This window comes from Heptranchias perlo, unplaced genomic scaffold, assembly GCF_035084215.1.
Source record: "Heptranchias perlo isolate sHepPer1 unplaced genomic scaffold, sHepPer1.hap1 HAP1_SCAFFOLD_440, whole genome shotgun sequence".
Classification (NCBI taxonomy): domain Eukaryota; kingdom Metazoa; phylum Chordata; class Chondrichthyes; order Hexanchiformes; family Hexanchidae; genus Heptranchias; species Heptranchias perlo.
The window spans coordinates 54,034-68,381 of NW_027139454.1; the positions used below are offsets into that span (position 1 = coordinate 54,034).

A 14,348-nucleotide genomic window follows, 5' to 3' on the forward strand; every position below is an offset into this window, starting at 1 on the left:
TAACCTATCCCGCCCCTACCCCAGCCCATCCTACACCGACCCCAGCCCATCCTACACCTACCCCAGCTCATCCTACACCGACCCCAACCCATCCTACACCTACCCCAGCCCACCCTTAACCTAACCCGCCCCTACCCCAGCCCATCCTACACCGACCCCAGCCCACCCTTAACCTATCCCGCCCCTACCCCAGCCCATCCTACACCGACCCCAGCCCATCCTACACCTACCCCAGCCCACCCTTAACCTAACCCGCCCCTACCCCAGCCCATCCGACACCGACCCCAGCTCATCCTACACCGACCCCAGCCCATCCTACACCGACCCCAGCCCACCCTTAACCTAACCCGCCCCTACCCCAGCCAATCGCACACCTACCTCAGCCCACCCCCTAAGGTAACCCATCCCTACGCCAGCGCATCCTTCACCTAGCCTAGCCCATCCCCTAACCAAACCCACCCCGAACCCAGCCTCTACCTCAAGCCCACCCCGACCCTAGGCAGCACCCACACCAGTCCATGCTGCCTCCCTCCCTCCAGTGGGCCCTTCAGGTCGACCGTGACCGTTTACCTGGTTTTGCAGACTCCACCCCAAACTCGACGATGGCGCTCGGTTCGTGAACATCATCGTAGTAGATCAGCAGCTCGACATCCTTATCAAACCTGTGTCCATCAGTAAGAGAGAGCTGGGGTAGAGAATCAGAAACCGGGAATCAGAGAGAGACTGAGAGACACCAGTCAGTGTACAGAGAACACCCTGAGGGAGAGGGACTGAGAGACACCAGTCAGTGTACAGATATCTCCCTGAGAGAGAGGGACTGAGAGACACCAGTCAGTGTACAGAGATCACCCTGAGGGAGAGGGACTGAGAGACTCCAGTCAGTGTACAGATATCACCCTGAGAGAGAGGGACTGAGAGACACCAGTCAGTGTACAGATATCACCCTGAGAGAGAGGGACTGAGAGACACCAGTCAGTGTACAGAGATCACCCTGAGGGAGAGGGACTGAGAGACACCAGTCAGTGGACAGATATCACCCTGAGAGAGAGGGACTGAGAGACACCAGTCAGTGTACAGAGATCACCCTGAGGGAGAGGGACTGAGAGACACCAGTCAGTGTACAGATATCTCCCTGAGGGAGAGGGACTGAGAGACACCAGTCAGTGTACAGAGATCACCCTGAGGGAGAGGGACTGAGAGACACCAGTCAGTGTACAGATATCTCCCTGAGAGAGAGGGACTGAGAGACACCAGTCAGTGTACAGAGATCACCCTGAGGGAGAGGGACTGAGAGACACCAGTCAGTGTACAGATATCACCCTGAGGGAGAGGGACTGAGAGACACCAGTCAGTGTACAGATATCACCCTGAGAGAGAGGGACTGAGAGACACCAGTCAGTGTACAGATATCACCCTGAGAGAGAGGGACTGAGAGACACCAGTCAGTGTACAGAGATCACCCTGAGAGAGAGGGACTGAGAGACACCAGTCAGTGTACAGAGATCACCCTGAGAGAGAGGGACTGAGAGACACCAGTCAGTGCACAGATATCACCCTGAGAGAGAGGGGGACTGAGAGACACCAGTCAGTGTACAGATATCACCCTGAGAGAGAGGAACTGAGAGACACCAGACAGTGTACAGATATCACCCTGAGAGAGAGGGGGACTGAGAGACACCAGTCAGTGTACAGATATCACCCTGAGGGAGAGGGACTGAGAGACACCAGTCAGTGCACAGATATCACCCTGAGAGAGAGGGGGACTGAGAGACACCAGTCAGTGTACAGATATCACCCTGAGGGAGAGGAACTGAGAGACACCAGACAGTGTACAGATATCACCCTGAGAGAGAGGGGACTGAGAGACACCAGTCAGTGTACAGATATCACCCTGAGAGAGAGGGACTGAGAGACACCAGTCAGTGTACAGATATCACCCTGAGAGAGAGGGACTGAGAAACTGAACTGGACCAGCCATATAAATACTGTGGCTACGAGAGCAGGTCAGAGGCTGGGTGTTCTGCGGCGAGTGACTCACCTCCTGACTCCCCAAAGCCTTTCCACCATCTACAAGGCACAAGTCAGGAGTGTGATGGAATACTCTCCACTTGCCTGGATGAGTGCAGCTCCAACAACACTCAAGAAGCTCGACACCATCCAAGATAAAGCAGCCCGCTTGATTGGCACCCCATCCATCACCCTAAACATTCACTCCCTTCAACACCGGCGCACTGTGGCTGCAGTGTGTACCATCCACAGGATGCACTGCAGCAACTCGCCAAGGCTTCTTCGACAGCACCTCCCAAACCCGCGACCTCTACCACCGAGAAGGACAAGAGCAGCAGGCACATGGGAACAACACCACCTGCACGTTCCCCTCCGAGTCACACACCATCCCGACTTGGAAATATATCGGCCGTTCCTTCATCGTCGCTGGGTCAAAATCCTGGAACTCCCTTCCTAACAGCACTGTGGGAGAACCATCACCACACGGACTGCAGCGGTTCAAGAAGGCGGCTCACCACCACCTTCTCGAGGGCAATTAGGGATGGGCAATAAATGCTGGCCTCGCCAGCGACGCCCACATCCCGTGAACGAATTAAAAAAAAAGACACCAGTCAGTGTACAGATATCACCCTGAGAGAGAGGGACTGAGAGACACCAGTCAGTGTACAGTTTTCACCCTAAGGGAGAGGGGGACTGAGAGTCACCAGTCAGTGTGCAGATATCTCCCTGAGAGAGAGGGACTGAGAGACACCAGTCAGTGTACAGATATCACCCTGAGGGAGAGGGACTGAGAGACACCAGTCAGTATACAGATATCACCCTGAGGGAGAGGGACTGAGAGACACCAGTCAGTGTACAGATATCACCCTGAGGGAGAGGGACTGAGAGTCACGAGTCAGTGTACAGATATCACCCTGAGGGAGAGGGACTGAGAGACACCAGTCAGTGCACAGATATCAGCCTGAGAGAGAGGGACTGAGAGACACCAGTCAGTGCACAGATATCACCCTGAGAGAGAGGGACTGAGAGACACCAGTCAGTGTACAGATATCACCCTGAGAGAGAGGGACTGAGAGACACCAGTCAGTGTACAGATATCTCCCTGAGAGAGGGGGACTGAGAAACACCAGTCAGTGTACAGATATCTCCCTGAAGGAGAGGGTTATTGCTTTGTTCCCCTTACCTTGGCCGATGTCTTGTCCTGGGTCAGATACTCGAGGGCGGTCAGGCCACAGTTGGATTGGACACGGGAGATCCCATGCGGACAGTGGAACTGGGCCTTGAGATCCAAGGTGTAGGGAGGGGCAGATGCCCGTGGAATGTGGTGGGTAACGCTGGCATCCTGGGTACCTGGGAGCGTGAGACGGGGCACAGTTAGATTTCAACACCCTTCGCAACCATCTCCTCCCTGCACTCACTCGGTTCCTGAACCTGAAAACTACACACTCCGTGTTCCTTAGGCTCCTATGTGGAGTGGGATGGACTCCGACATATCGCACTGCGTCAGAATAGAACTGATGGAGGACTGGGTGGGGCAGCGGGTCGTGCTGTACCTGTCTTGGGAGTGTTTGATGGGACGGTGTAGAGGGAGCTTTACTCTGTATCTAACCCTGTACCTGCCCTGGGAGTGTTTGATGGGACAGTGTAGAGGGAGCTTTACTCTGTATCTAACCCGTGCTGTACCTGCCCTGGGAGTGTTTGATGGGACAGTGTAGAGGGAGCTTTACTCTGTATCTAACCCGTGCTGTACCTGCCCTGGGAGTGTTTGATGGGACAGTGTAGAGGGAGCTTTACTCTGTATCTAACCCTGTACCTGCCCTGGGAGTGTTTGATGGGACAGTGTAGAGGGAGCTTTACTCTGTATCTAACCCTGTACCTGCCCTGGGAGTGTTTGATGGGACAGTGTAGAGGGAGCTTTACTCTGTATCTAACCCTGTACCTGCCCTGGGAGTGTTTGATGGGACAGTGTAGAGGGAGCTTTACTCTATATCTAACCCGTGCTGTACCTGCCCTGGGAGTGTTTGACGGGACAGAGTAGAGGGAGCTTTACTCTGAATCTAACCCGTGCTGTGCCAGTATCGGGACCGTTCGATTTTGGCCCCCTCCCCCCCGACATTGACTGGCCCTGGAACGGTTGCCGGTATAACTCAAGGGCTCGAGCCTCACCTGCCGGCGTGTACCGGGGGTTGAGAACCGCAGGCAGGGCGAAGCGCAGTGCCCCGTCGGCATCGAGCGCCAGCTCCTGGACCAAGGAGAAGGAGACGCTGGCGTCCTGGCCGGGGGGCAGGTTGCCCACGGTGCAGGTGAAAATGTCACTGCTGCTGTTGTCCTCCTCCAACAGGAAGCCCTGGAGTCCAGCGGAAAGCGCGTCATCATACTCATCCTTGGCCTGTGGGGGAGGGAGGGGGAAAAGAGGAGAAGAAGGAACCGTTGGTTATAGAAGAGATGACCAGAGACTCGGGTCACCAACCCTCCCCGATTCTCCTGGAGTTTCCCGGGATTCCAAACTCACACCAAGTCCCGTTCTCCAATCACCCCCACTGTGCTCGCTGACCTACATCGGCTCCTGGTCCGGGAACGCCTCGAGTTTAAAAATCTCATCCTCGCGTTCAAATCCCCACCATGGCCTCGCCCTCCACCCCCCCCCACCAAGCAATCTCTGTCACCTCCACCAGCCCTACAAACCTCCGAGATCTCTGCGCTCCTCCAATTCTTGTCTCTTGCCCACCCCCGATTTTAATCGCACCACCATTGGCGGCCGTGCCTTAAACTGCCTGGGCCCAAAGCTCTGGAATTCCCTCCCTAAACCTCTCCGCCTCTCTCTCTTCTCCTTTAAGACGCTCCTTAAAACCTACCTCTTTGGCCAAGCTTTTGATCACCTGTCCTAATATCTCCTTATGTGGCTCGGTGTCAGATTTTGTCTGATTTACGCTCCTGTGAAGCACCTTGGGGCCGTTTTACTGCGTTAAAGGCGCTATATAAATGCAATATGTTATTGTTGGTTTTGGACTGTAAGGATAATCTTCAGGACACTGCAGCGAGCACCCTGGCAGAAAGAAAATTCCCACCATGTTCTATTTATAATCGGCGGCTGTGCCAATAGCAGCAGCAGAATAGATAAATAAAATTGAGCAAACAGCAGTAATGTCCACCCCCCCCCCCACCACCCCCTCCCGAGATACAATGCAGCTTTTGGCCCTCGCCCATTCTCACCAGTCAATGGATAGAGACGTTTCTGGAGCACAGAGGACTGGGGGTATTCTGGCCGCCAACGTTGACCTGAAGCTGCGAAAGTGGACGGGCTGAGCGACCAACGGCGGGAGCGTGAAGGCAGGCCCGGTACCGGGGAGGCGGGAAGTCACGTGATGAATACATCCAACCAGAGTTGGCAACCCCATCACATACACCACTGCCCCAGTGGCTCAGAGAGCCAGTCCATCTTTGAAGGTGGCAGGACAGGTCGATGAGGTTAGTTTAAAAAAAGGCAGACGGGATCCTGGGCTTTATAAACAGAGGCATAGAGTACGAAAGGAAGGGAAGTTATGGGAAACCTTCATAAATCACTGGTTAGGCCCCAGCTGGAGTATTGCGTCCAATTCTGGGCACCACACTTTAGGAAGGATGTCAAGGCCTTGGAGAGGGTGCAGAGGAGATTTACTAGAATGGTCCCAGGGATGAGGGACTTCAGTTATGTGGAGAGACTGGAGAAGCTGGGGTTGTGCTCCTCAGAGCAGAGAAGGTTAAGGGGAGATTTAATAGAGGTGTTCAAAATCATGAAGGGTTTCCATCGAGTAAATGGGGAAAAATATTCCCTCTAGTTGGTGAGTCGATAACTAGAGGGCACAGATTGAAGGTAATTGGCAAAAAAGCCAGGGGGGAGAGATGAGGAGAATCTTTTTACGCAGCGAGTTGTGATGATCTGGAACACGCTGCCTGAAAGGACGGTGGAAGCAGATTCAATAATAACTTTCAAAAGGCAATTGGATAAATATTTGAAAAGGAAAAATGAGCAGGGATTTGGGGAAAAAGCAGGGAAATGGGACTAATTGGATAGCTCTTTCAAAGAGCTAGCACAGGCATGATAGGCCGAATGGCCTCCTCCTGTGCTGTATGACTATATGATCTCTCTGTGTGGCACCGAACCATAGAAAGCAGTATATGGTGAGAGGGGTAATCCCCTCCGACAGGAACAGGCTGCCCGGTGTCTGGCTGTAACTGGGAAGAGGCGGGGGGAGAGAGGGTTAATCCCCTCCGATAGGAACAGGCTGCCCGGTGTCTGACTGTAAGTGGGGAGAGGCGGGGGAGAGAGGGGGTTAATCCCCTCCGATAGGAACAGGCTGCCCGGTGTCTGACTGTAACTGGGAAGAGGCGGGGGAGAGAGGGTTAATCCCCTCCGATAGGGACAGGCTGCCCGGTGTCTGACTGTAAGTGGGGAGAGGCGGGGGAGAGAGGGGGTTAATCCCCTCCGATAGGAACAGGCTGCCCGGTGTCTGACTGTAACTGGGAAGAGGCGGGGGAGAGAGGGTTAATCCCCTCCGATAGGGACAGGCCGCCCGGTGTCTGACTGTAACTGGGGAGAGGCGGGGGAGAGAGGTCCCAGTTTCCCTCAGGCCTGACACCTCTTTGTCCCCCTCCTCCCCCCTCAGTCTCCACCACTCCTCTGGTTAACCCCACGCCGCAGGCCCCTCTTTCCCCTCAGTCCCCACCACCTGCTCAGGTCCCCCCTCGCTTCCGGCCTCCATCTCATCTCAGCTCTTATCTTCCCCCTTAGACACATATTTCATCTAAAGCCCCCATCTCCTCTCAGGATCCCACTTTCCCTTCAACCTCCCACCTCCCCCTCCTCAGGACCCATCACCTCCCCCCTCAGGACCCACCCCCTCCATCTCAGGATCCACCCTCACCCTCCTCAGGACCCACCCCCTCCCCCCTCAGGACCACCCCCTGCCCCTCAGGACCCAACCCTCCCCCCTCAGGACCCACAACCTCCCCCCCCCCCCCCACCCCCCGGCTCAGGACCCACCAATCTCCCGCTTCGGGACCCAACAATCACCCACCTCGGGACCCACCAATCTCCCCCCTCGGGACCCACTAATCTCCCCCCCTCGGGACCCACTAATCTCCCCCCCTCGGGACCCACCAATCTCCCCCCTTGGGACCCACCAATCTCCCCCCCTCGGGACCCACCAATCTCCCCCCTTGGGACCCACCAATCTCCCCCCCTGGGGACCCACCAATCTCCCCCCTCGGGACCCACCAATCTCCCCCCCTCGGGACCCACCAATCACCCTCCCTCGGGACCCACCAATCTCCCCACCTCGGGACCCACCAATCTCCCCCCTCGGGACCCACCAATCTCCCACCTTCTGTTTCTCCTTAATCTGACCCACTATCTTCTTCCCATCCACCATGGCCTGGAAGTTGTAGACGGCAGCATCACTGTCCACCGGGAAGACAAAGACGGCCTCCACGGGATTGGTCTCCTTGTTCCTGTACTCCAGGGTGGCAGAGATATCGGCCACAAAGCCCTTCACCTCCATCTCCACCGAGATACTCCTCAGAGGGACTGCAACAGGGGAAAGAACAGCATCGAGAGGGGTGTCAGTCCTGGAGGGTCAATGGACCCAAACTGCTTCCTATTCATTCCCATTGAGCACAATCCAATGGACCAAACCCCTTCCCTTTCACTCCCATTGCACACAATACCAATGGACCCAAGCCTCTTCCCATTCACGCCCATTGAGCACAATCTGAATGGATCAAACCCCTTCCCATTCACTCCCATGGAGCACAATACTAATGGACCAAACCCCTGCCCATTCACTCCCATGGAGCACAATACCAATGGACCAAACCCCTTCCCATTCACGCCCATTGAGCACAATCTGAATGGATCAAACCCCTTCCCATTCACTCCCATGGAGCACAATCCCAATGGACCAAACCCCTTCCCATTCACTCCCATTGAGCACAATCCCAATGGATCAAATCCCTTCCCATTCACTCCCATGGAGCACAATCCCAGTGGACCAAACCCCTTCCCATTCACTCCCATTGAGCACAATCCCAGTGGACCAAACCCCTTCCCATTCACTCCCATTGAGCACAATCCCAATGGATCAAACCCCTTCCCATTCACTCCCATTGAGCACAATCCCAATGGACCCAAACCCCTTCCCATTCACTCCCATTGAGCACAATCCCAATGGACCCAAACCCCTTCCCATCCAGGCACCGTGCGACCAGTAAGAGGATGATCCTTTACCTGGGGTGTTCTTTGCAGTCAGGAGTCCGCAGGGTCTCTCCATCGTGTAGCTGGAATGTGAAAAAGAGGTGAATATCATGGACATCGAATCTGGAGCCTCTCCACCAGTCTCCCCATTGGTAACTCATCTTCAAAGCCACAATGCTCAGTCACCACTCATCCACTTCGAGGCTCGCGAGAGCAGAAGCAAGGTTGTGTTGACGAGATACCAGCCCCGTGAGTGCTTACTGACAGAGTCCGTATTTAGAGGCTGCAGAGGGTCACTAAATGCTCCCCCCAGGCTTCAAGTATCAGGCCCATGATATCAATGACTTGGATGAAGGAACAGAGTGTCTTGTGGCCAAATTTGCTGTTGATACAAAGATAGGTGGAAAAGCAAGTTACGATGAGGACACAAAGTGTCTGTAAAGGGATATTGACAGGTTAAGCCAATGGGCAAAAATTTGGCAGAAGGAATATAATGTGAGAAAATGTGAAGTCATCCACTTTGGGAGGAAAAATAAAAAAGCAAAATATTATTTGAATGGATAAATACTACAAAATGCTGTGGTACAGAGGGATCTGGGTGTCCTTGTACATGAAATACAAAAAGTCAATATACAGGTGCAGCAGGTAATCCGGAAGGCAAACAGAATATTGGCCTTTATTTCTAGGGGGATGGAGTATAAAAGCAGGGAAGTCATGCTACAACTGTACAGGGTGCTGGTGAGACCACACCTGGAGTACTGCGGACAGTTCTGGTGCCCTTATTTAAGGAAGGACATACTTGCATTGGTGGCAGTTCAGAGAAGGTTCACTAGGTTGATTCCAGGTATGGAAGGGTTGTCTTATGAGGAAAGATTGAACAGGTTGGGTCTATACTCATTGGAGTTTAGAAGAATGAGAGGAGACCTTATTGAAACATACAAGATTCTGAGGGGACTCGATAGGGTAGATGCTGAGAGGATGTTACCCCTCATGGGGGAATCTACAACAAGGGGCATAGTCTCAGAATAAGGGTTCGCCCGTTTAAGACGGAAATGAGGAGGAATTTCTTCTCCCAGAAGGTCGTGAATCTTTGGAATTCTTTACCCCAAAAAGCTGTGGAGGCTGAGTCATTGAATATATTCAAGGCTGAGTTAGACAAATTTTTAATCAGCAAGGGAGTCAAAGGATATGGGGAAAGGGCGGGAAAGTGGAGTTGAGGTAAAAATCAGATCAGCCATGATCTCATTAAATGGCGGAGCAGGCTCGAGGGGCCGAATGGCTCCAATCTCATATGGTCTATGGTCCTAAGGCCCCAGATATCAGCGCAGACCTTGGGGAGAGGGTGGAACCTGAGCCATTCCTGCCCTGCGGGTCTCAGTACTGCACTAACCGGGCCGGCCCACAGCCACTGGGTAATTGGGGGATGAGCCAGGTTTAGAACGAGGAACATTCTGCGTGACTTGGGAGTCAGCGGGCATGTTACAGAAAAACGACTCAGGCACATCTGTGTGGGGCCACTGCGGGTTTCGGTGCAGGAGCGAACACTTGGGGCACGAGGACCCTGGGGAGGAAACTACAACCACGTTGAGCAATTTCAAACCTCTCCATCCGTCACCACTCGGGAAATTCTCGAAAATTCCACAGCAGAAAAAAGAACTGGGTCAAGGAGGGGAACATCTGCCTCCCATGTTACGGGCGTGCCCTTGTGTCCCGGGGAAGAGGGGATGGTGCAGAACCCGGCCTCGTACAGCATCGACCGTGGGTCAGTGGGTAGCACTTCTCACCTCTCGAGTCAGAAGGTCGAGGGTTCGAGTCCCACTCCCCATAATCGAGGCCGACTCTCTCAGAGCCAGTACTGAGGGAGCGCTGCAATGTCGGAGGTACCGTCTTTCGGATGAGACGTTAAAACTGAGGCCGTCTTTCGGATGAGACGTTAAAACTGAGGCACCCTTCTCAGGTGGAAGTGAACGGTCCCACGGCCACCATTTCGAAGAAGAACAAGGGGAGTTCTCCCTGATGTCCTGGGGCCAATATTTATCCCTCAACCACTATCAGTAAAAACAGATGATCTCGTCATTATCACATAGCTGTTTGTGGTGGCTTGCTGTGTGTAAATTGGCTCCTGCGATTTCGACATTACTCTGTACTCGCGGGAGAGTCTCTGCCCCCCGGGGAAAGTCATTCAGGTAAATTTTAACTTTCAGCACAATCTACGGAATGGAGCCCGAGCATGGGGGTGGGATGATTTGCGGGTGGTGAGTGGGCGGGTCGCGATTGCAGGCCCATCAATGGCACTTCCGGTTTTGCGCTCGGCAGCCAGCCTGATCAGTGGTGGGGGGGGGGGGTCAGACACTATCGTGGATCGGGGGTGGGGGGGGGGGGGTCAGACACTATTGTGGATCGGTGGGGGGGGTCAGACACTATCGTGGATCGGGGGGAGGGGGGGGGTCAGACACTATTGTGGATCGGTGGGGGGGGTCAGACACGATCGTGGATCGGTGGGGGGGGGTCAGACACTATCGTGGATCGGGGGGGGGGGCCAGACACATCGTGGATTGGGGGGGGGGGGGTCAGACACTATCGTGGATCGGGGGGGGGGGGGTCAGACACTATCGTGGATCGGGGGGGGGGGGGGTCAGACACTATCGTGGATCGGGGGGGGGGTCAGACACTATCGTGGATTGGGGGGGGGTCAGACACTATCGTGGATCGGGGGGGGTCAGACACCATCGTGGATCGGGGGGGGGGTCAGACACCATCGTGGATCGGGGGGGGGGGGTCAGACACCATCGTGGATCGGGGGGGGTCAGACACTATCGTGGATTGGGGGGGGGGGTCAGACACTATCGTGGATCGGGGGGGGGGGGGGGGTCAGACACTATCGTGGATCGGGGGGGTGGGGCCAGACACATCGTGGATTGGGGGGGGGGGTCAGACACTATCGTGGATCGGGGGGGGGGGGGGGTCAGACACTATCGTGGATCAGGGGGGGGGGGGTCAGACACTATCGTGGATTGGGGGGGGGGTCAGACACTATCGTGGATCGGGGGGGGTCAGACACCATCGTGGATCGGGGGGGGGGGGGGTCAGACACCATCGTGGATCGGGTGGGGGTCAGACACCATCGTGGATCGGGGGGGGTCAGACACTATCGTGGATTGGGGGGGGGGGGTCAGACACCATCGTGGATCGGGGGGGGGTCAGACACTATCGTGGATGGGGGGGGGGGGGTCAGACACCATCGTGGATCGGGGGTCAGACACCATCGTGGATCGGGGGGGGGTCAGACACCATCGTGGATCGGGGGGGGGTCAGACACCATCGTGGATCGGGGGGGGGGTCAGACACCATCGTGGATCGGGGGGGGGGGGTCAGACACCATCGTGGATCGGGGGGGGTCAGACACTATCGTGGATTGGGGGGGGGGGGGGTCAGACACTATCGTGGATCGGGGGGGGGGGTCAGGCACTATCGTGGATCGGGGGGGGGGGGGTCAGACATTATCGTGGATCGGGGGCGGGGTCAGACACTATCGTGGATCGGGGGGGGGGGGGGGGGTCTGACACTATCGTGGATCGGGGGGAGGGGGGTCAGACACTATCGTGGAGGGGGGAGGGGGGTCAGACACTATCGTGGATCGGGGGGGGGGGTCAGACACTATCGTGGATCGGGGGGAGGGGGGTCAGACACTATCGTGGATCGGGGGGGGGTCAGACACCATCGTGGATCGGGGGGGGGAGGTCAGACACTATCGTGGATCGGGGGGGGGGGGGTCAGACACTATCGTGGGTCGGGGGGGGGGTCAGACACTATCATGGATCGGGGGGGGGGTCAGACACTATCGTGGATCGGGGGGGGGGGGGTCAGACACCATCGTGGATCGGGTGGGGGGGGGTCAGACACCATCGTGGATCGGGTGGGGGTCAGACACCATCGTGAATCGGGTGGGGGGGGGTCAGACACCATCGTGAATCGGGTGGGGGTCAGACACCATCGTGGATCGGGTGGGGGTCAGACACCATCGTGGATCGGGTGGGGGTCAGACACTATCGTGGATCGGGTGGGGGTCAGACACTATCGTGGATCGTGGTGGGGGTCAGACACTATCGTGGATCGGGTGGGGGTCAGACACCATCGTGGATCGGGTGGGGGTCAGACACTATCGTGGATCGGGTGGGGTCAGACACTATCGTGGATCGTGGTGGGGGTCAGACACCATCGTGGATCGGGGGGGGGGTCAGGACACTATCGTGGATCGTGGTGGGGGTCAGACACCATCGTGGATCGGGTGGGGGTCAGACACTATCGTGGATCGGGTGGGGGTCAGACACTATCGTGGATCGGGTGGGGGTCAGACACTATCGTGGATCGGGTGGGGGTCAGACACTATCGTGGATCGGGTGGGGGTCAGACACTATCGTGGATCGGGTGGGGGTCAGACACTATCGTGGATCGGGTGGGGGTCAGACACTATCGTGGATCGGGTGGGGGTCAGACACTATCGTGGATCGGGGGGGGGGGTCAGACACTATCGTGGATCGGGTGGGGGTCAGACACTATCGTGGATCGGGTGGGGGGTCAGACACTATCGTGGATCGGGTGGGGTCAGACACTATCGTGGATCATGGATCGGGTGGGGGTCAGACACTATCGTGGATCGGGTGGGGGTCAGACACTATCGTGGATCGGGTGGGGGTCAGACACTATCGTGGATCGGGTGGGGGTCAGACACTATCGTGGATCGGGTGGGGGTCAGACACTATCGTGGATCGGGTGGGGGTCAGACACTATCGTGGATCGGGTGGGTGGGGGGGGGGGTCAGACACTATCGTGGATCGGGTGGGGGGGGGGGGGGTGTCAGACACTATCGTGGATCGGGTGGGGGGGGGGGGTGTCAGACACTATCGTGGATCGGGTGGGGGGGGGGGTCAGACACTATCGTGGATCGGGTGGGTGGGGGGTCAGACACTATCGTGGATCGTGTTTGAGGTCAGACACTATCGTGGATCGGCGGGGGGGGGGTGTGGTGATGGCCGATTGCGGGGGTCCTGTCGGCCGGGTGAGCGTTTGGGCCTGGATGAAACGCTCCTGCTCCTCCGGGCCCACGAGCAGTGCATTAAAGGCCCTCCCTCACCTCCTGGACCCAGCCCTTCCCGCCTGCTTTCACCTGACGTGACTCGAGGGGTGAGGGGGAACCCGAACAGGTGAGGTTAAAGTTGTTTTAATTGTCCAATACACCAGGTGTTAAGTCCCTCGAGTATCTCAATGAGGTACACTGCCCTTTTAGGTCTCGGCCCGCCAGCTGTCAGTGTGGGACGCGTCTTCCTGGTGTTTGCTCTCCACACACAGACGAATCTGCCTGGGTTAAACCCAAAAGTGGGTGCGTTGAAGCCGGGATGCGGCCCCGCTCCGAAAACGTAGCATTTTCACTGCCCAACCCACCCGTTCTTAAAATGTACCCCTCTCTCCCCGGGAATGAGTCTCCGGATCCGGGAGAGAGTCTCTCTCTCTCTCTCTCTCTCTGTCCCACGGTCGGAAAGTTCCAGGCAGTTCAAATAAAAAGGTTTTAAACCGAAGAATGCTTTACCTTCTCGCTCTCTCCTTTCTCGTTCTCTCTCTCTGTACTCCTCTTTCTTTCACTCTTCTCCCACTCTGCCTGCCGTGCCCTGTCTCTCAGTACGGTTTAAACTCCCCTAGTTTCCGATGTCAGCATCAGCTGGTTCTTCCCACTCCTTGCTGCTGACTCACTGGTCCCAGCAGAACCTCAGCAGCAGCTTTAACTGAAGGGAGTGTCTCTCAATCAGTGGAGTTTGCAGAATGGCCTCAGGGCAGTGACTTAACCATCTCCTGATTCCCACTTAAGCATTTTTCTCCGTCATTTCCCATTGTGTGTGAGAGAGTGCGGTGTGCATGCATGTGGTGTGTGCGTGTGCGCGGTGGGTGTAATAAATGTGTGTGTGTGTGTAATGAGTGTGTGTGTGTGTGCGTGTAATCTGTGTGCCCTCCCCCACTTCCCTCTTTAATTGCTGCTCAGCTGCAGTTTACCTTCAGTTCTGATGAATGGACCACACCTAAACTTTAACGCCTCTGTTCCCCTCCAGGCAGAGAG

At 56.1% G+C, this 14,348-nt stretch overlaps 1 protein-coding gene across 6 annotated transcripts in view; it reads right to left on the reverse strand.

Moving 5' to 3' along the window:
• The window catches only part of LOC137313103 (von Willebrand factor A domain-containing protein 5A-like), a 49,973-nt gene extending 35,906 nt beyond the window's left edge, over window positions 1-14,067 (reverse strand). Inside the window, exons 1-6 of one of the 6 annotated variants that reach the window (XM_067979355.1) lie at window positions 13,827-14,067; window positions 8,273-8,322; window positions 7,371-7,573; window positions 4,174-4,396; window positions 3,191-3,357; window positions 571-685 (exon numbers count right to left, since the gene is read on the reverse strand). In XM_067979355.1, the coding sequence (XP_067835456.1) occupies window positions 571-685; window positions 3,191-3,357; window positions 4,174-4,396; window positions 7,371-7,573; window positions 8,273-8,315 (751 nt within the window). In that variant the 5' untranslated portion in view covers window positions 8,316-8,322; window positions 13,827-14,067. Of the gene's footprint in view, window positions 1-570; window positions 686-3,190; window positions 3,358-4,173; window positions 4,397-7,370; window positions 7,574-8,272; window positions 8,323-10,023; window positions 10,045-13,826 lie in introns of those variants that run through there. The other 5 variants (XM_067979354.1, XM_067979350.1, XM_067979353.1 and 2 more) reach the window with 5 other exon arrangements.
• Window positions 14,068-14,348: the final 281 nt, after the last annotated feature.